This window comes from Penicillium canescens (genome assembly GCF_028828765.1).
Source record: "Penicillium canescens strain IBT 15451 chromosome Unknown utg000010l_segment0_segment0, whole genome shotgun sequence".
NCBI classification, from domain to species: domain Eukaryota; kingdom Fungi; phylum Ascomycota; class Eurotiomycetes; order Eurotiales; family Aspergillaceae; genus Penicillium; species Penicillium canescens.
Genome location: NW_026703972.1, coordinates 3897281 through 3916500, shown reverse-complemented (window position 1 = coordinate 3916500; position 19220 = coordinate 3897281). Strand labels below are relative to the sequence as shown.

The 19220-nt window shown below is 47.3% G+C and overlaps 2 protein-coding genes across 2 annotated transcripts; both read right to left on the bottom strand.

The window, feature by feature from the left end:
• Positions 1 to 1312: 1312 nt before the first annotated feature.
• N7446_012622 (uncharacterized protein) lies at positions 1313 to 2803 on the bottom strand (the record flags this gene model as incomplete). Its single annotated transcript, XM_058521364.1, has 3 exons — positions 1313 to 2006; positions 2058 to 2142; positions 2194 to 2803. The coding sequence occupies 3 exons, from the start codon at positions 2801 to 2803 to the stop codon at positions 1313 to 1315; spliced, it is 1389 nt and encodes a 462-aa protein (XP_058366730.1).
• Positions 2804 to 9152: 6349 nt separating this feature from the next.
• N7446_012621 (uncharacterized protein) lies at positions 9153 to 14058 on the bottom strand (the record flags this gene model as incomplete). Its single annotated transcript, XM_058521363.1, has 3 exons — positions 9153 to 11917; positions 11980 to 12662; positions 12728 to 14058. 3 exons carry the CDS (start codon positions 14056 to 14058, stop codon positions 9153 to 9155), a joined length of 4779 nt encoding a protein of 1592 aa, XP_058366729.1.
• Between the last annotated feature and the right edge of the window lie 5162 nt (positions 14059 to 19220).

Genomic DNA, 19220 nt, shown 5'->3' with positions numbered 1-19220 from the left:
CTCAATCGTGCAATCTCAATGAGCTGCTTACCTTCATACATGTGTATTTGAATTCAATCGAAGGGTACAGCGCACGTTGAGAGCAGGGCGAAGGCAGTGGTAGTGACAAATGTATTCAGGTTAAGAGGGGCTAGAAGTATATGGTGATATCTAGCGGTAACAGTAATCGTAGTGAGTATTTTGCTTGTTAGTGAAACATGGATGATGTTTGGCTGTACCAAGGAAGATACCGCGAGTGATCTCCTCAGATGGAGCTGCAAATTGCCCCCCAATTTCTGCACCATCTGCCGCAGAACGAAACATTCCCGATTGTATTATATCGCCAGCCAGCTGACAAGAGGAACTGATGTCCTCCGCAACAACGCATCACGACGTTCATATGCGCTTGAACGATTCTAGATTATGATAAGCAGTGTTGTTGGCCGCGTTCACCAGCATCTTCAATTCGCCATCATCCCCCGATTAACTAATTAGCCGTGTCACAGGACCGCCCCCACCCTCGCGGGTAGGGGGTCGTCCCGTGACACGGCTATAGCATTATAGACCATAGAATGGCGGTGCTTCATACAGTGTAAGTGATATATATTGTTGAAATTACACGATGAATTTACTGGGAAACATGTACGTCAAGGCCAACGAGGTTGTTTAGGTCTGATCTCTCTTCAATGTGAGAGAGATCCTATTTAATGGAGAGCATTTCTCCTGAACTATTCTCTATATAACAGGTTCAATGCTGATCAATAGATCCATGGTTGGCGAGCAGGCATTTCATGCCTGGAGAAGCCATGAATCTCAACATATATGTTCGCGAGATGCGAATTGTTAGTTGCATACACCCTTTGGCTATCAGGAGCACATTTGGATGCAACGATCATTATATCGAGCGCGTCAGTGCGTGGAGAAAACAAAAGGACTCGCGCTGTGCATGGATACCTGCTCGGGCGCTGGGTTCAGGTACTGTCAAAGATACGAGGCGCCAGCAAATGTCTATTCTAGAGAGCCCGAGAGCCCAAGACATGGATCCTCGGTCCTATCTCAAAGCACGAGCTAAGAATGCGCTGAAATGGTGGATGTCTGTCTATATGGGAGGATGGAAAAGGATTGGAGAGCAGGATATTCGCCTCAAAGTGACATTTCTACCTACAGCAACATATAGTTCAAGAATAAATACAAAATTAGCAAGACAGCGTGTTCACATGAACCCGTCAAGCTTATACAGGAAGTGGAAAGAAGTACACTTAGTGACATATAGAAGCCGAGTCCATAACCAAGGTTGAATCCTCACTCCATGAGTTAGTCCAGTGGTGTGCATTTAGAACCAACCGAAAGGGAAACCACCGGAAGAACCCTCACCCTTACCCTTACCACCAAAGTGGGAACCCTGAGGGGTCTCAGTAGGGAAAGTGGTAGGGAAGGCAATAGGGATGGAGGAAGGAGTAGGCTTAACGCCAACAGTCCTCCAGCTCCAAGTAAGCTTAGGACCGGCAGGCGAAGCACCAGGACCAGCAGAGGACAGCACAGGGGCAATCTGACCCCGGAACTGTCGTTTCGAGTTCGACGAGCTGAGCTTACCAACACCAGCATTGGACAGAACGGATGAGCGGACGCGGCTAGCAGCCAGGACGTTGACGCTGGATTCACCCTTGGGCATGACGCTCAGCACGGACTCATCGCTAGCGGAAAGGGTGCCAGATTGGACAAGGGAGTTTGGTGCGCAGTCGCGGCCGAGCTTGGATTTGCAGGTTGCTGCTGAGCTGGAGCTTACGGCGAAGGTTGCGCCTGGGGAGCTGTCCTTTAGCATGGGGATCTTGACTTGGTGGAAGACGTTGCCTTCAATTAGAGCGTTGGTGCTTTCACCGATGTCGAAGGCGTGGCCGGTGTTGTTGAACCAGTAGTTGTTGTAGGCATGCCAGAAGCTGTTGAATTCGAGCTTGGGGGAGCGGCCGGAAGTGTGGTGGATGTAGTTTCCAGTGAATGTTACTTGGTCGTCTTTGCCGTATCCGAGGCTGGGGTGGGTTAGTTTGTGTTGATGTTTGTTTGTGGATGTGATTGCTTACACTGTCCAGTAATGGTGGCCATCGCAGGAGGCGGACCAACTGGTCTGGCCGTCAAATTCAGAGTTGGAGATGGTGACCGCGCCGCCTGGGTTTTGGTAAGTATAGATCTATGGAGAGAGGATGAAGGAATACATACTAGCCTTATAACCAGAGACGAACATCTGACGACCAACGAGGTTGACCTTGACGTGATCAATCCAGATGTTGTTGGTACCATTGAGACTAATGGCATCACCACCCCAGATGAACTGAGGGTTCAACTCGGTGATGTGAATGTTCTGAATGATAACATTGCTAACACCGGTCAAGCGGAGACCCTTACCACGAATAACACCATTACTGCCAACACCGACAATAGACTTGTTCGATGCAACATTGATACCCTCAATGCCGGCCTTGTCATAAGTACAAGTGGTAGTCGGGTAGCTGCCACACCAGTCGGAGTTATCGATGGCATTCTGGCCAGCGCTGCCGCAGGTGTTGGATTCGGGGATACAGCACTTGCAGTCGGTGCACTTGCCCTCCGTGCCGAGGTAGTTGAACTCCTTTTCAATGAGGATGGTACGCGGGGTGCTGTCGGTCAACCACTTGGTCAATTCGGTGGTATCGCTAGGCGCAGCGGCGACGGCACTGCCACCGCCAGTTGTGCCTGATGCGAAGCCGATTGCGGTGCCTGACACACCAGCGGCCTGGGCGTGGGCGCCCAAGAGGGCGACCGCTGCCACGAGGGATTTGAGGAGGGACATTGTTTGCTGGAATTTGTCCAGAAGGGAATGGGAATGAAAAAGAAAAGAACGACTGGACCAGCAGTACGTTAAGGAATGGAATACGTTAAGGAATGGAATCAAAGGAATGAATGAACGAGGGGAGGAAGAGAAAAAATTGCCTTAATGAAGACATAATGAACATGCGAAAGCTGCTTTATATCTTAGAAGTGTACGCAGTAGGCTGCACTGTTGGAAGTGGACACGGAGCGGCCGCGTAGGTGGGCTTAGCCTGTTAGAACTTGAGTAGACTAGAGCCTTGATCATTGCCTTTAGAAGCAAGCCCCGATTTGCAAGTGTGAATTGTCCCCGACAGTCGCAATGATCGTCAGGTGGCCTTCCAGTTCCTGAAGACCCACGGTTGGTGTTTCAGACAACTCTAACCGGGGGTTTTCTCAATGGGCGACTGTACTTCACACAAGGGTCTCGTCAATCACAAAGGTTGTCCAAACTCGACTGTGTTGTGGTTTTTAATCGCCGCGAGAACAGCCAAAATGAAAGGCAGACGCACTTGCTCGACAAGATTAAGGTCATTTTTCTGGGTCGCTGAGAGCCCCAGCGGTTGGGCAGTGAGACGTAGATATTCCCTGAAAGGGTTATTACAGACTGACTGCTATTCCTTACTTCAGCAACTCCCCCGCAGACTTCGCAGTAAGGCCTTTACCACACGGCGATTTGTCAATAATGTGAAACCAGCAAACTTGATAATAGTTCTATGGATAATGTAAGCTTGTTGAAAGTTTTAGGAAATGCTAAAGATTGCTCGCACTCCATTCCTTCTCCCCGCCTGTTTTCTCAAGGCCCCACCGCGGTTTCACCTCATGTACCCTGCTACTCTTTCCATGTAATGCTCTCTCGTCCATAATTACAGGTTACTATACACGGATTTAGATTATCAAGCGAAGGTATAGAGGTATTAACTTACATAGCAGTAGCTGTTAGAGCTAGTAGTTTATATTAGCTTTGGCTAATAGCTTTAAAAAGGAAAAAGAACTTACGTTCCATAGATATCTGCAAAGCAGTGACTAGATATAGAAGTCAGCTTTTGTTAAGAATACGCTTATAGTAAAATAAGGATTATTTTAACGTAATTCACATGCGAGCCGCCACCACAAGCAAGCCGCCATCTCCAAAACACATAGTAAATGCGATAGGTTACAACTTGATATCTCAACAACAGTGGTCTATACTAAAAATTTTCTTTTTAATTCTATGGTTTTTATATGATATCCAGCTGCTTTGGGCAGTTTTAAGAAACTTAATGATTTATTGACTAACATATATATATTTGGAGCCAAGCGACGTAATTTTCAATACGACAATAAGGTAAACCTTCGACTTCGTTAAAATTGCTATATGTTACTAAAAATGCTTATCAATACCTATCTACTAATAGCGGAAACTAACTTAAGTTGTGGTGGTTGAAACATGAAGCTATAATTTGTCGCATTTACTACGTGTTTTGGAGATGGCGGCTCGCTTGTGGTGGCGGCTCGCATGTGAATTACGTTACCCATCCAAGCGTTGCTTATTACACTATATGAAATTAACCTTAGTATTATTTCTTATACTGTATAATAAACATCAAGCCTAGTGTCAAATCTTGTCCGAGCTTTTTTCCGGAGGTCCACTTCTTGGCTAGCATTTAAGAGGGCATTTTGCACCCTCAAATCCTTCCAAGCTGGCACTCCCGGCTCGCGACCCCTGTCCTGGGCAATACGCTACCGCATCCAGCTACTCGCGGGAATGCCTTATAGTAATGCGGTCTTACAAAGATGACTTGAGTGAAGACAACATACATTCTATCAGAACAAGCATCCCCGTACAACATCTCTGTTACTTTACACCTGAATGAAAGATGCCATTTTCCATTGCTGGCGCGAGAAAGGCAGAAAGAGTGAGAATACGGGTTGCTAACGACGGACGCCTAGTTTGAACCTTACAATTCGGTGTTTGAATTTGGGATGATCTACATTCATTTTATCTATTCAATGATGCTTCTTCGGAATACGAAGCGAACGATGAAGATAATGCACAGGCCTTTGCTTCATCGAATACTCTTGGAATACTCGAATACTGATCCCCAGCACCACGGAGAGGTGCCTGCACATTGCTGGGGAGCCATAACAAGTCCATGGCGAGCCAAGTCTTGCATGACCGAGTGCATTTTTACAATCACAGGGCTCATTGGTTGTGAGGGAGCACATTTTTACATACACAGGGCTCATTGGCTATGAGGGAGCGCAACTCTTACATCGCTGGGCTCGTGGCAGCGACAGCCGTGGTTACGGAACCTCTCAAGCCCGCAGGCAGATAGGGACACTTTGATGTGTCAAAGAGAGCCCTACCGTAGCGTAGTCCACCAAAAGTTCATGGTTGTTGCCGTTTTGTGAAGTCTTCGACACAAAACCACACCAATGATATTGCAGAGATTACTCATACTCGGGAAGCAGATTGATGATTTTGTACTCCGTAGTTCAGACCACTCATTTTCGAATGAGAGGATGGACGTATTTAATTATAGCGAATTATAGCGAGTAGCAGAATAATCAAGGCGGTAAACTATAGTCCAAGGTACCTTTGCGCGCATGGCGCCGGTGTGGAACATTTTAGGACTGATGACGTTTCGGCGCAGGCATTACTTGAGCTTGGTTATGGACGCGCACCCAGACAATGACTAACAATTATTTTCGTAGCAGAAACCACCACAACCAGACTGGCCATTGGGACAAGTACAGCAGATCCTGGGTAGGATTAACCCATTTCCGTCACGATTAGGTGCTGGACTAGCTGAGACAGCAGAAACCGAGAAAAGAATAACAGGGACAATCCTCATAATTTTCATGATTCTCAAACTAAATCTTGTCAGTTTAACAAGCACTATGTGATAGTAAGTAGAAATGGAAGACACCTTGAATAAAGCTTGTGTAGTGAATCAGATGACAATATAGTTCTAGGTCATCGTCAGAATATCATATCGCAAAGATAATACCAATTCGAAATACCTTACCTTTCCAAACTATCGTTGATACAGTAGGTTGAGGTAAATGGCAAGAAATCTCGGAGATGATGATAATGATGAAGCATTTAAGATGGAAATTCAAGTCTTTATGTACCCTGGCAGAATACGGCTACGAATGCTCTCAAGGTTAGAAGAGTCACGTAACTAAAGGCTAATAAAAAAAGTAGAGCTTTGCCGAGTGGCCTGGAAAACGGTATTTTGAAAATGGCTCAACCGTTTGAGAGCTGCCTGACCCTAGTTGTCGGTCGCCTAATTTTCGTGTCTGGAACCTAAGGCCTTTAGGGACGATTTTCTGTTGGATACTTCGGCGAGGACGAGATCGTGCGGGGTCAGCTCGTATTCTGCCGTTCGAAGGAAGCCAGTATAGAACCATGTGACTTTGAACGGGGCTTCAGGCTGGGCCGCCACTTAGTTGGAGGCTAAGCTCGGCGTATTCACCCAATGGCTGCGTGCTCCTATTCACAAGCTGTCATCAAGTGGGTCTGGTATGGGACCATCAAGCCAACCATTCGCCCCGGACCGATCCACAACCCCTCTTTCTCACCATCTTAAAAAGCTTGCAAAAGCTTAGCATCAGTTTATTCCAAAAGCGACCCCATGAAGATGCAAGTGCCATTTGGAAATACCCCAGAGGTAGCTCTCTTTCTCCTAAGAACATTTCATTCTTAGCTGCAAAACAGTGCCAAGGAATTGGTCTTAATTACCGCTGTGATGCAGTACCTCCCTGTGTCCCATTGTAGGATTATATCAAGCTGAGAAGTGATAATTTACCACTAAGGACTGGCTGGTTCAACGACTACCCACTCCTCTGTATGTTTTTGTATGGTAAACCGGATCATCTCAGAATACCCGCGTCGTAACACGCCATACTAGCCCCTGAGGCTATGAGACGCCTTCAACAGCCATCTCCTAGTTAGTTCTCAGTCAAACTCGTTCAATTTGGTTCCCTCAGTACTGGTATGTACGGAAATCCTGCGAACCGGCTAAAAGGAATCTTTATATTAAAATAATAATCAGATTTCAGTGTTATCATGCGTATTGAAATGTTTTTCGACATTACACCAGACCGCCCACGTCGCTTTTAGATGAAGGGATTTCCATATCCCCACGGCAACTCGAGATATCCCGTAGCGAGTCCGCTAACGTTAGTCAGAGTGAATCTCATATGCTTATATAATCAGGATAGAGCGATTTGAGTTTGGGGGTCGAAAGGCACAGAAAAGGCTTGTTCTCACCCTCTCCAGCCGACACTGACACGCACAATCTCCGACCAGTGAGAACAGGCAAGTAATACACGGCCTACCATGGATCGTTTCGTTGGTCGAACCTGGGCCTGAAGTGGAGTTCTGCTTCCCGCGAGTGCCTCCGATATATCAGCCTTCCGGGCTAGGGCTCCGAAAGGAAGGAAAGGGTACTCTGCGCCTCGGCCTGGTTCAAAGCAAAAATAGAGTCGCGATCACTCGATGCCAAGCCCTTTCCGAAACCACTCAAATCTTTCCCGAGCCAGGGGTTTGGTGAAACCATCAGCAATTTGTTCTGTGGTTGAGACATAATTGAGCTGTACTGATCCGCTGTCCTGGACCTCTCCCTCCCACTTGCGTTGGATTTCCATATGTTTTGTGCGGGAGTGGTATTGTGAGTTTGAGGAGAGAGCGATGGCACCTTGGTTATCACCGCAGATGATCGTGGCGGTTGTTCCTTGGTTCATATTCAATTCATTGAGAAGCCGTCTCAGCCAGACTGCTTCTTTGGTGGCTTGTGTCTGCCCTAGAAACTCGGCTTCACAGGTTGAGAGGGCAACGACGCCCTGGCGTTTCGATTGCCAACTGATTGCTCCACTTCCAATGTTGAAGAGATACCCAGCTGTTGATCGTCTCGTGTCACGACATCCTCCCCAATCTGCATCTGTGAAGCCTTTCAGTTTCTGAGGCTGACCCTTGTACGCGAGTCTGAGGCTCTTGGTTCCTTTGAGGTACCGCAGGATGCGTTGAGCGAGTTTTATGTGTTGGGGCCCAGGATTTGCCAGAGACCTACTCGCCACAGAGACTGCATACGCGATGTCCCCCCTGGTTCCAAGCATAATGTACATCAGAGATCCGACCATGCGTTGGTAAGAGGTCCTCTGATCTGGAGGGCACGTGTAGTCTGGACTGTTCTCTGGAAGCGGTGAGGTTTCTATCGGCGTGCCGATGGGAGCGCAGTTGCCAATCTCAAATTGATGAGCAACCTTGTCAATGTATGCTTCTTGACTGAGGGACAGTTTCCTGTTTTGGCGGTCTCGCTGGATGGATATCCCAAGGTAGTAGCTGCATGGGCCCAGATCTGTCATCTGAAAACGGTTCCTTAGGCTCCGCTTGATCTTCTTGATCTCTGCGATACTCGGACCCACGATCAGGAGATCATCAACATATACCGCGATGTACATATTGCTCCGAACGAAGATACCAAGATCGGCGGTGATTGGCTCGAAGCCAAGATTGCGCAGGAAGTTCGTGAGGGTCTGGTACCAGATGCGAGGAGCCTGCTTTAATCCATAGAGGGCTTTTCGAAGCTTGCAGACCCTTGGGGTGGCATCCGTCATGTGATGGGGCTGTTCGACGTAGATCTCGTGGTCTATATGTCCGTACAAGAATGCGGTTTTGACATCCATTTGCTCGATCTCGAAGTCCAGGGCCGCTCCGATTGCGAAGAGGGCTTTGTAGCTCATTGGCTTGACAACTGAGGCAAAGGTTTCATCATAGTCAATACCGTCTTCTCGTGTGAAGCCTCTCACCACCCATCTGCTCTTATGGCGGAGTACTTCGCCGTGAGGTCCTCGTTTGAGTTTGAAGACCCATTTTCCACTGAGAACTCGCCGGTCTTTGGGGGGATCAACAAGCTCCCACGTTTTGTTTTGCTTGAGTGAGTTCACTTCTTCAAGCATTGCCCTTTTCCATTCGAGCCAGCTTCTGTCGTTCTTCGCTTGATGCAGGTTCTTTGGCTCAAAGGGTTCTGTTTCCTCTGCAGCTACCGTTAAGAGTGTTGGGATGATGTAACAGAAATCAGTGACCAACATTGTATGGGTTTCCTAACGGTAATATTAAACTCTCTCTAACTAAAAACTATGAACTTGACAATTTTGTAGGATATGCTGACAAAGACTAATATGCACTTTTATGTGAGGTGTCAGATTTGATGTCGTAAGATATTCTGGGTAAATACCCAGAAATCCACACGCAGATCCACCATATTTCTGACACACCCCCCAGTTTTCGAGGCCCCTTTTCTAGGCCTGGGAAACTGCTCAATTCTTCAATTTATGCATGGTTTTCAAACCAGAATCTGTTTTGAAGGGTGAATCAGGTGATTCACGTCTCTCATTCCGATCAGATCTCGAAAGATCTGCTGCTTCTGTTTGGGTAAGGCCTTGGTGAGGCCATCGGCTGGCATCTCGGCGGTTGGAATCCATGCGACAAGAACTCGGCCTTCACTGACCTCTTGCTTCATCCAGCACCGATTGATATCAACATGACGAAGCTTCGTATGCATTGCGGCACCTTCCTTCGTCAATAGGTCAACAGTTTGTTGGTTGTCGCACAAGATAGTGAGAGGATGGGACGGTTCAAATCCTAATGCGCGGAGGACTCGACGCCACCATTGGACTGTTTTTCCGGCCTCAGCAAGTGCGAGTAGCTCTGCTTCGGTTGTCGATGTTGTAACGGTCTTCTGTTTCGATGCCTTCCAATCTATGGGCCCACCATATAACTTGCAGACATATCCTTCGGAGCTGCGCCGGTCGGGGTTATCGCCGAAAGAAGCATCGCTGGCAAATTCAACCGATTTTGCTGCTAATTCGATACCTGGTTCGAGGCCTCTCACTCCATATTCAATGGCCCAAAACCTGGTTTTGTATAGGTATTGGATGATCCGATCAATAGCGTCGATGTGCTTAGGACCTGGATTCATAAGAAATTCAGCGGCTTTGGCGGTGGCTTTGGCGGCGTCTGGGCGTGAGACGGTTGTAGCATACTGAGCAGATCCAACTTTGGCTTGGTACCCATGGATCTGACTCGGTGTTGCTACTCCATCATATGGGAGCAAAGGCTCAGTGCTCATAGGGGTTTCGACCCTACGGTTGGTTTTGAGGTTATACCGACTTGTCATGCTCTCAATATAGCTATCTTGGCATAGCCATAGCTTCTTCTGAGATCTGTCTCTCAATATGCGGATGTTTAGGAACCAACTGGCATCAAGTTCTCGCAATTCCCATTGCTTCTTCATTTCTTGGTCCAGGGTAGCTGCTTGCTTAGAATAGGAAGGATGATTGACCATGATAATGTCGTCAACATAGAAGAAAACGATTATTCCTTGGGTGGTGAAAATGCATGGATCCTCAGGCACGGGGGTCAGTCCCAATTTGACCAGCACTCTGGTTGCTTCCTGCTGCCACAAACGCGGTGACATACGTAAGCCATAAAGCGCTCGGAGTAACAGCCAGCAGTGGCCTGAGCGTTCGAAACCAGGCGGGCACTTGGTGTATACCTCACCTTGAATGGCTGAGTTGAGGAACGCTGTCACTACATCTCGTTGTATCATGTCGAGGTCAAATGCTGCGACCAGTGCAAATACAGCGCGGGCTGTTTTCACTGCGAGAGTTGCGGCTCTCTTTTCTTCAGTAGTGATCCACTGTAGATCTCCACGCACACAGATCCTCGCTTTGAACTTCTCCAGGACTCCGTCGGCATCATATTTATATGTGAACACCCACTTGAGTGGAAGGACCTGTGTCCCTTTGGTGTTCGGGTGCGACACCTCGCGGAATGTGCCTTTGTTTCGTAGAGTCTCGATCTCAAAGGCTGCGGCCTCGGTGAATTCTTTGGCAAATTTATGGTTCTTCATCTCAGCCCAGTTCTGGGGCTCTATTGGCATCTGATTTCGATGGTGTTTCTTGGTATGGGATGCTTGTTCATGCATACTGATGGTGAACGCATGAAGCAATTCAGGCGGGTTGTCGGCAGGATCTTCATCGTGAAGAGATAGGTATGCTGAGAAATCTCGGTTGGTTCTTGGCCTGCGAGATCTGCTGCCGCTGGTAATGATGTTGGATTGATCAATGTTTCTTGAGATGTCTCTAGGTGCACGGGCGGGTGCTATCTCATATCCTGGTCTAGGCGCAGTTTGTATGGCAGTTGGATGCGTAGGTTGCGGTGACTGTGCTAATTCTTGCTGAAGTTGCATCTCGCTTTCTGATACTGTCTCCTCCCCTTCAGTTTCGATCGATGGTATGACCGAGATCGGATCTGGTGACGATGACAGGGTATTCGGGAGTCGAGATCTCGATGGTGTTGATCTCTGGATTAATGGATCTTGCGATAGTGAGGTCATTGTTGATGAAGAGATCCTCGGAGGCCTTGGTTCGGTGGGAAAGCTTCCTGGTATGTTGGTATTCGACCATGAGATCTGGTTTGGTCTGATTGATTCAGGCGTCACGGGTAAAATAGAGGCTGTTTTGGGAGATAGTGGTAACGTGGGTTTTCCGGCTTCCTCTCCTTGTTTGGTATGCTCTGCTTCTTCTCCCGCCGAGTTCCTTGCTAATACCATTGGCATTCTTAGCTCTATACTGATCTCTGTTTCGGCTTCTTGCAATGTGAGCACCTCAGGCCAGTTATCGAGGCCATCTGTCAATGTGCTGACTGCTTCTTCATGCTCAGGTACCGGTGTACTCGGAGAGTATCGGCGGGTCTCATCAAAAATAGCATCTCTGACTATGTCAACCCGGCCTTTGCCAGCACGGCCTTTGTGCGGGAACCAGATCTTGTATAGGTTCTTAGAAACATATCCAACAAGAAATCCGATCTCTGCTCTCGGTGCCATCTTGTCAGATTGAACCCTTTTGATGATCCTAGAGTACGCTAAACAGCCATACAATCTCAGGTTTGACAGGTTGACGATCTGATCGCGCACGCCGTCGGGTGCGGTATGCCTCATGAGTTCTTTCCATGGTACAATCCACCGATTTTCGATCTTGGTGGGCACCCGATTCAGCATGTATGCTGCGGCATAGATCGCTTCTGGCCATAGGGTTCGGGGGAGATCTGTGTCGTTCATCAAGGCTCTGGCGGTTCTCACTATGACCCCCCAGATCTCTCCGCGGGACCATTCATCTCGGGTAGGCCAGGTGGTGCATGCTCAATTATACAACCTTCATTTTCGATCATCATCTCGACCTCATCTCCCGCACTTCGCTCATTATCATAGTGAAACACCTTGATATTGATGTTTAACCAATTCTTTGCGATGGCAATAAACTTCCTAACAGCCATCTGACATTCGTTCTTCTTGGTATGGGTGAACACGAAGTGGCATTTGATTCCATCCAGGTAAAAGTGGGTTAACCAGATATGACCATTGTGCGCAGGCTGATTTTGAACAAGGTCAAAGTGCACTCTGCCGAATACACCATATGCCTGACCGATCTTCCGCCGAGAGATCTGCTTCGTTGCGTCTGCTAACTGACAAGCTTCACATACCTGTTTGACAGGGTTGCTCTCAGTAATGGTGACTCCCTCGGTCATCTCCGACAGTTTGGTAATGCGGTCTGGTCCTATGTGACCTAGGCGCCGGTGCCAGGTCTCCATTGATGCAGCTGATTTAGGTTCTTGCGCCGATCGTTTAGTGGTAAAAACCATTTCTCCGGGCGGTGCTTGGGCCTCGATCAATGCCATGGTGGCGGCGTCGGGCTGCGTCAACCAAGAAAGCTTCTGTTCTTGGTATATCTTTAGCAGCGGCTTGCCATTATCAGTTTCAATCCAGTTGTTTCGGAAGCACATAAAGGCCCCCCTTTAATGATCAAGCCATGAGAGATCAGATTGGTATGGAAATTAGGTGAGTACCTGGTTTCATACAACTCTAGTCGTTTTGGTTGGCCAGTAGTTGGATTGATCCCATAGATAACGACGGTGCCAACACCATCGATTCTTGTGCGTGTATCGCCGACCTTGATGTTGCCATGACTTTCTCGGAAACTAACGAATTTGCTCCGATCGTTGCATACATGTGTATCCGCCCCAGTGTCAACAACCCATTGCTTCTCCATAGGTATGGTCGCTTGCTTGGTTTGGGTTGACATGGCGGCTTGCTCGGCTTTCTGTGCGACTTCTTGGGAAGGTACCTTTGAGAAGAAGCCACATGCTTGGTCGTCAATTATGGTAGAGTGCGCCTGTTTCTGCGTCATGCCCATTTCTGACCTTTTCTTCTCAATAAAGTCTTTCCATGTAGGATCAGCCTTCATAGCTCTATCCCACTTCTGTTTCTGGTCTGGGATGATCTTGTAACCCTCGGGTCTGCCTGATTCATAGGCAGCCCAGCATTTCCAGGCAGGGTGGCGGGCCTTCGATCCGCATGGGCATGGCCTTTGCCAAAATGGCTTTTCGGTGGCTGGTATAGCCGCCCCTTTCTTGATGTTTGGTGGTTGTGCTTCCTCATGGCCTTGCCAGGTCGAAAATACAGCTTTGGAGATACCTCTCTGGGTACTGGCTTTGCCGTGGCTGATTGCCCAATGGGCTTTGTACCTAGTGAGCAGCTCGGGGAAGACAACATTCTTGTCTTCCAATCTGAGCGTCCAGGTTTCATGAAAGCCAGGCGACATAGTTGAGATGGCATCTAGGAATTGCACGGTGGCGTCATTGGCTTCGCTCATGCCAGCCCTCGCGCACCGAACCTGGATCGTTTCCCAATTCAATAACCATTTCTCAATGTCGGTGTTCCTGTCTAGACCTCGGTCTAAATTTCTCCATTGCTGACGCAGTTTGGCTGCATAGGTAGGATCGCACTCAGGTGCAAATCTCTGTCGCAGGTTGCGAAGCAGTTTCCATGGGGTATCATGGGTGATAAAGGTCTGATAACTAGGGTGTAGGCTGTTTTTAATAACCGTTGCCACACAGTTGAGGCCTAGGATCCTTTTTCCATGCTTGCTAACTTGGGTTGACCATTCCACTTGTTGTAGTTTGACGATCTTGTACCAGTTGACCGGATCGTCGTTCTTAGCAGCCTCAATTGATGGAGGCTCTGGTTCATCTGGAACAACAGGTTGTTCTTTCTTGTCCGGGTCACACAGCTCCCACACGTTATATTGGTCGGCAATCCCTCTGATGGTGGACAGCCAGGCTTCCCAGTTTGTTGAGTCTCTCAGAATAACGCGAGAGGACGATATCGCGGAGAGAGTGGTGTCTCCCATATTGTGGTTGAACAGATTTCCGACTGATGATTTCAGGGGTTCAGGGGTTCGGCGGCAGGCAGGGATCACAAGGATCAATTGGCTTGCAACGTCGAAACAAAGGTTGGTTTTAACAAATGGGTTAAATTAGAAGCGATTCCGGGCTCATAACTAACAGAAATCAGTGACCAACATTGTATGGGTTTCCTCACGGTAATATTAAACTCTCTCTAACTAAAAACTATGAACTTGACAATTTTGTAGGATATGCTGACAAAGACTAATATGCACTTTTATGTGAGGTGTCTGATTTGATGTCGTAAGATATTCTGGGTAAATACCCAGAAATCCACACGCAGATCCACCATATTTCTGACAATCTATCCCGACAGAGTGTAAGGTCTCGATTACCATCTCGAAAGTGTTCTAAATAAGGCTGGAAATCAATGGCCAGGTTGTTGCAAACGAGTAGTAAAAGGAATGATATTGCGTCACATTGATAGGTGACTTCGAGCCCGGTAGCCCAAGTTCATAGCCAAAAGGAAAAAAAAAACCTAATGCGCACAATCACTCAAGTGGCTCGAAAGAGTTCCTAGACATCCGTTCCGAAACAGTATTTACCAGCCCCTGGGTCATGACAATGACAACCAACAACAGTCGAGACCCACAAATGGCGAAGCTGAGGATCAGGCGCCGGAAATACTTCCAATTTCCAATCAAAGCTGCTTTACAAATCTGGCGTAGTAATTGGACCTTGACTCGTAGCGTGTACTGGCTATCCGGATGCTCAGCCTGCCAAATCATTGTTCGACCAGGTGTCGTCATCTCCAGCACAGTGAATGGAACCAAAGCGGAAGTATTGCCATAGACGACAGGGCATATAGGCAGACGTCCTTTTTGAGTTTTGCTGCCAACTCGAAGGCCTTCGATTCCGGATAGTGGCTTCCACTCTGAATTCCTCCAATGCCGCAGTGTGTGATGAACCATGCACCAAAAATACCCTCCGTGGTCAAGAAGAAATGCGCACCCGAATATGGAGCTTTTCATCTCGTCCAGGAGGAGTTCCAGCTTCCACCCCGTTGCTCCTATTATCACGGCCTTTTCATCTTGCTCTCGGATGTGTAAATGATCCCAGGGCTGGTTAATTGGTTAGTAATTTTCCTCAACACGGAAAGCGAAGCTCACTTCTAATTTCAAGACCATCAGGTATGTAATTGCTGCAGAGAGGCATATCTCCATTTTGAGCGCAGAATAATTCAAGTCAGATGCCAATAAATATCCTCGCCTCTTGGAACGTAATCTTCCCCAGGGAATGGAAAGCATTTATATCCTTGCGCGTCATGGTACGGGATATAGAGACACAAATCAATTGACAGCCTTCTCCTTATGCGGCACCACGAGCCGTCAGACTCCCATTCGTCGATATCAGACAATATCAAATTGCCTATTTCCTCAAATGAAAGATCAGGGCCGGCATCACAAGGTATATGGTAAGGATTTTGCTGGTGCAGCATCGTCTAAACTTACGGCATATTTGCCGAGCTTACCTGCTTTTTCATTGTTTCCGGGTATTGCTACTTAGGGAGCGGAAATTAAAAAGTGCAGAGATAAAGCAATCGACGATGAAAATGCCTTTCTCGAAAAACCGAGTATAAGCCTAGAGGATCTTGATAACCAAAGCAGTATATCTTGGATATAATGCAGTCCATTTTTTCTAATACGATCAGTCTATTTCCGTCGACGTCAAAATTCTGAACTCTGGTTATGCGAAATAATTTTAACCCGGAACAAAAAGAAATGCTCCTCCTTAGATGATGAGTTGCGAGTAATGGACAGTGAATAGACTTTAAGGTTTGTTTCTAAGATTCGATCAAGAAATTCTAGATACAAATTGGTGAAAGAGTGTCCTCACATGTCTCTTCTAGCCATGCCAACGCCCACGACTTCAGATTACGCGCTGGGATGAATGCTCTGCCCTGAAGCATCCCGAGGTTTAGGTCAACCTTCTCGTATGATATTCCTGATATAGATTAGCAAGATCCAACCTCAGCACAAAAAAAAAAATACCTACACCCGAGGATTCATTCCACGTCGATGTTCAGGGCCCCAGATGATTGTAATCAAGCCTCTGATAAAAATACCACATCTGCGAGAATGACCTGCGGCGTGACCGTAACCCAGTCGTCGTAGTTTCCAACAATGCTTGAATAGAAGTCATCCCAATCAGACTGAGTGTTTCTATCTAGAGCTAGAAGCAGTGTTGATTTGAGCTCGGGCTTGGCCGCAATAATATGTTTCGCCAAAGACATGCAATCTTCGAGGTCTGTATCTTCAAAAGTCTTGGAGACCGATTCGACATCTTCGAACAGTGACTCCTTGACAAGTTTGAAAATATGCTTTGCCTTAGCTGATGGGTCATCGGGCAGCGTAGGTTCTTCATTTGTCTTGAGGTGATCCATCGTATAGTTCTTAACGTGAATCAAGGCAAGTCTGCCACGTGAAGTATGGTTAAGGATAGTTGAAAGAGAGAAAAAATGTTGCCTGGTAGGTTGGAAATATTGGTCCGGCCATGGTTTATATATTTTCTGGCTATGTCCCATTCATGCATCCAGACAGACAGATAACTATTAATGGCGGCAAACAGAAATGGCTAAAGAAATCTATGCAGAGTCTCTGTTACATGTTACGGTAATTGCACTATCCAGCGATAAGGGGCCTATCCGGTGATTTTCCATATTCGAGACCGGTTACTTGGAACCTTGCATTAGATCGCAGGGATTCCGTACATGTTCATACTAATTGAAGGACGGTGATTGAAAGATTAACTAGCAGATTGTATTGAAGGCGTCTCATACCCCAGGGGCTAGTATTAGCGTGTTGCAAGGCGGGTTTCCGAAACGACCAGATTTACCACACAAAAGAATACGGAGGAGCGGGTAGCCGTTGAATCGGTTGAACGAACTCTGATTTGTACTTGAGATATCTATGTGCAATTGGTTGGTTTCTCTGGGTCCTGCTGTTGAATGCTGCAGACCTCCGGACTTTTGCTTGTGTCACGACACTAGGACTGTACTTCAAGTTCTCAAATACAAAGATAAAAGAAAGTAATGTGTACCAGGATAATATTCCTACCATCAGAAGTAAACCAGCCTCAAGTTTAATCGCCGCGGGTAATTCTAAGGACCAGCCGGTTGTAGGTCGGTGGACTCTAGTTTCGCCACATTCTTGACTGCCATCACCGGGTCTTCATTGCACTGCAAGAAATACTCTTGCAGTGTAGCAGGTGACAAGGCCAAATGAGAGACGACATCGGAAAATTGACTGGCCAGCTGATCAAGCGTTGTATTCGGGGACTTTGCATCGGCATCATCATTACCAAAAAAGAAAGAGAAGTAGTCGTGTACGGTCGGTGCATCAGGGTTTCGGAACTCGAATTGCTTGTCTATCCGTCCAGGTCGAGTCAGAGCCGGATCAAGTGTTGGTTTAGCATTCGTGGTGGCAACGAGTATATGGCCGTTGTGCGCTCCGATGCCATCTAAAGCATTCAGAAAAGTTGCCAGCGTTATTCCTTTCTTACGAGATGCATCTTTTTCTTCGTTCACTGTATTTCCACGCTGATCAATCCCGGTGGTGTCTATATCTTCAAGTACCACCATACAGCGTGCAGGAGGGGCCGGTAGTGTGCGGAACAATTCTTGTAGGCCATAATCATCAACAGTGGCGAGGTTGAATATATATATCGGAAGCTCAAAGTGGGTGGCAATCACCTTGCAGCAGCAGCTCTTACCAGTCCCCGGTGGGCCATGGAAGAGATAGCCTCGTCGATGCGGGATGCCACGTTTCCGATAAAAATCGGTAACGGCTTTGCTGAGGAATTTTTCAATATCTTCGATCATTTCTCGCTTCATTTCTTTATCCTGTGCTAGGCTGTCCAGGCTCCGAGGAATCTCGTCGCACATGTTTTGCCAGCCCGCATCCCGCTTATCTTGGCGTGCACAGAACACGGCCAATTGTCCGCGGCGGCAGTCAACATTGAATTTTTGGATATCCACCAGAAGATTTTCAAAAACAGCCTTGTTCCAGGACATGTAATAAATAGTGATATTCTCGGCATTTCTCGAGAAGGGATCCAGAGCATTGCGGTGCGGGTCGCGGTAGAAGGCAAACCAACATTTCTGATACCGAAAGAAATGAAAACGCTCTTGTCCCGGAGTGATGCGAAGCTTCTCTATCTTTCCTCGATATGCTGGGATTTCTGTCTCCACATACTGAAGAGAGTCGTCGTTGGAATCCCAAAGAAATCCGAATGCCTCCGTAATTCCAACGATAACCGAGCTTGAGCTGCCGTGAAACCTGACACTAGATACCCATCTCATAACTTGAGGGTATAGATTATTCCGGTGTCTAATTTCTGCGGAGGCGACAAATAGTGAAATAATGGGTTCCAGAGCTCGCGAAAGTGACGGCAGTAAGAATGTCGAAATGATCGGAAGGGCAACCAACGGCAGAACAGAAGACAATATGTTAACGCCCAGTGCGGCCGAGATTAGCCGGATAAGCCATGAAAGCCCCGGGGCAAAGGAATCAAGGAGAGAATGAAGTGCCTCATCAGGTTGTTCGGACATTTTAGGTGGGAAAGCAAGAATCTCTGAGGGGTTTGGTATTTGGAGTGGAGATGAACACCGATAATCTGTTGATGATCTGTGATGTATTTCTTCGTTGTGTACAATGGCATAGGAACAGTATTTTGGGCAGCTAGTATTTATATTATATCCCGAATGGGGGCTGAAACTTCGTCTTTACTTTGGCGGTGGAGGTGGGACGCCTAGTTTCTTGACCCCCATTGTATCGTATGCACTGCTTCTGCAAAGCTTAGCCTGGTTTAAGATCACTAATCAATGAAATGAACATACCCTGTATTGAATTGATCGTTAGGGCGAATCATGGTTGGTATTTGCACTTCGACTAGCTCTCAATTGGAATAGAGCAGCATAGATTTGGATGTGCTCGAGGAAGACTTATATGATAATCAAGCCTCATTCTTTGGCTGTGGGGCCTTGCTTGCTGTGGCTTGCTGTGGGCTTGAGCTGTAAATTTAAATCCTTGCGACTAAGACAAATTACTAGCGATTCTGTATAGATTCACGGTGTATAAACTATCGTGGTCCAAAGTGGTTCTGAATC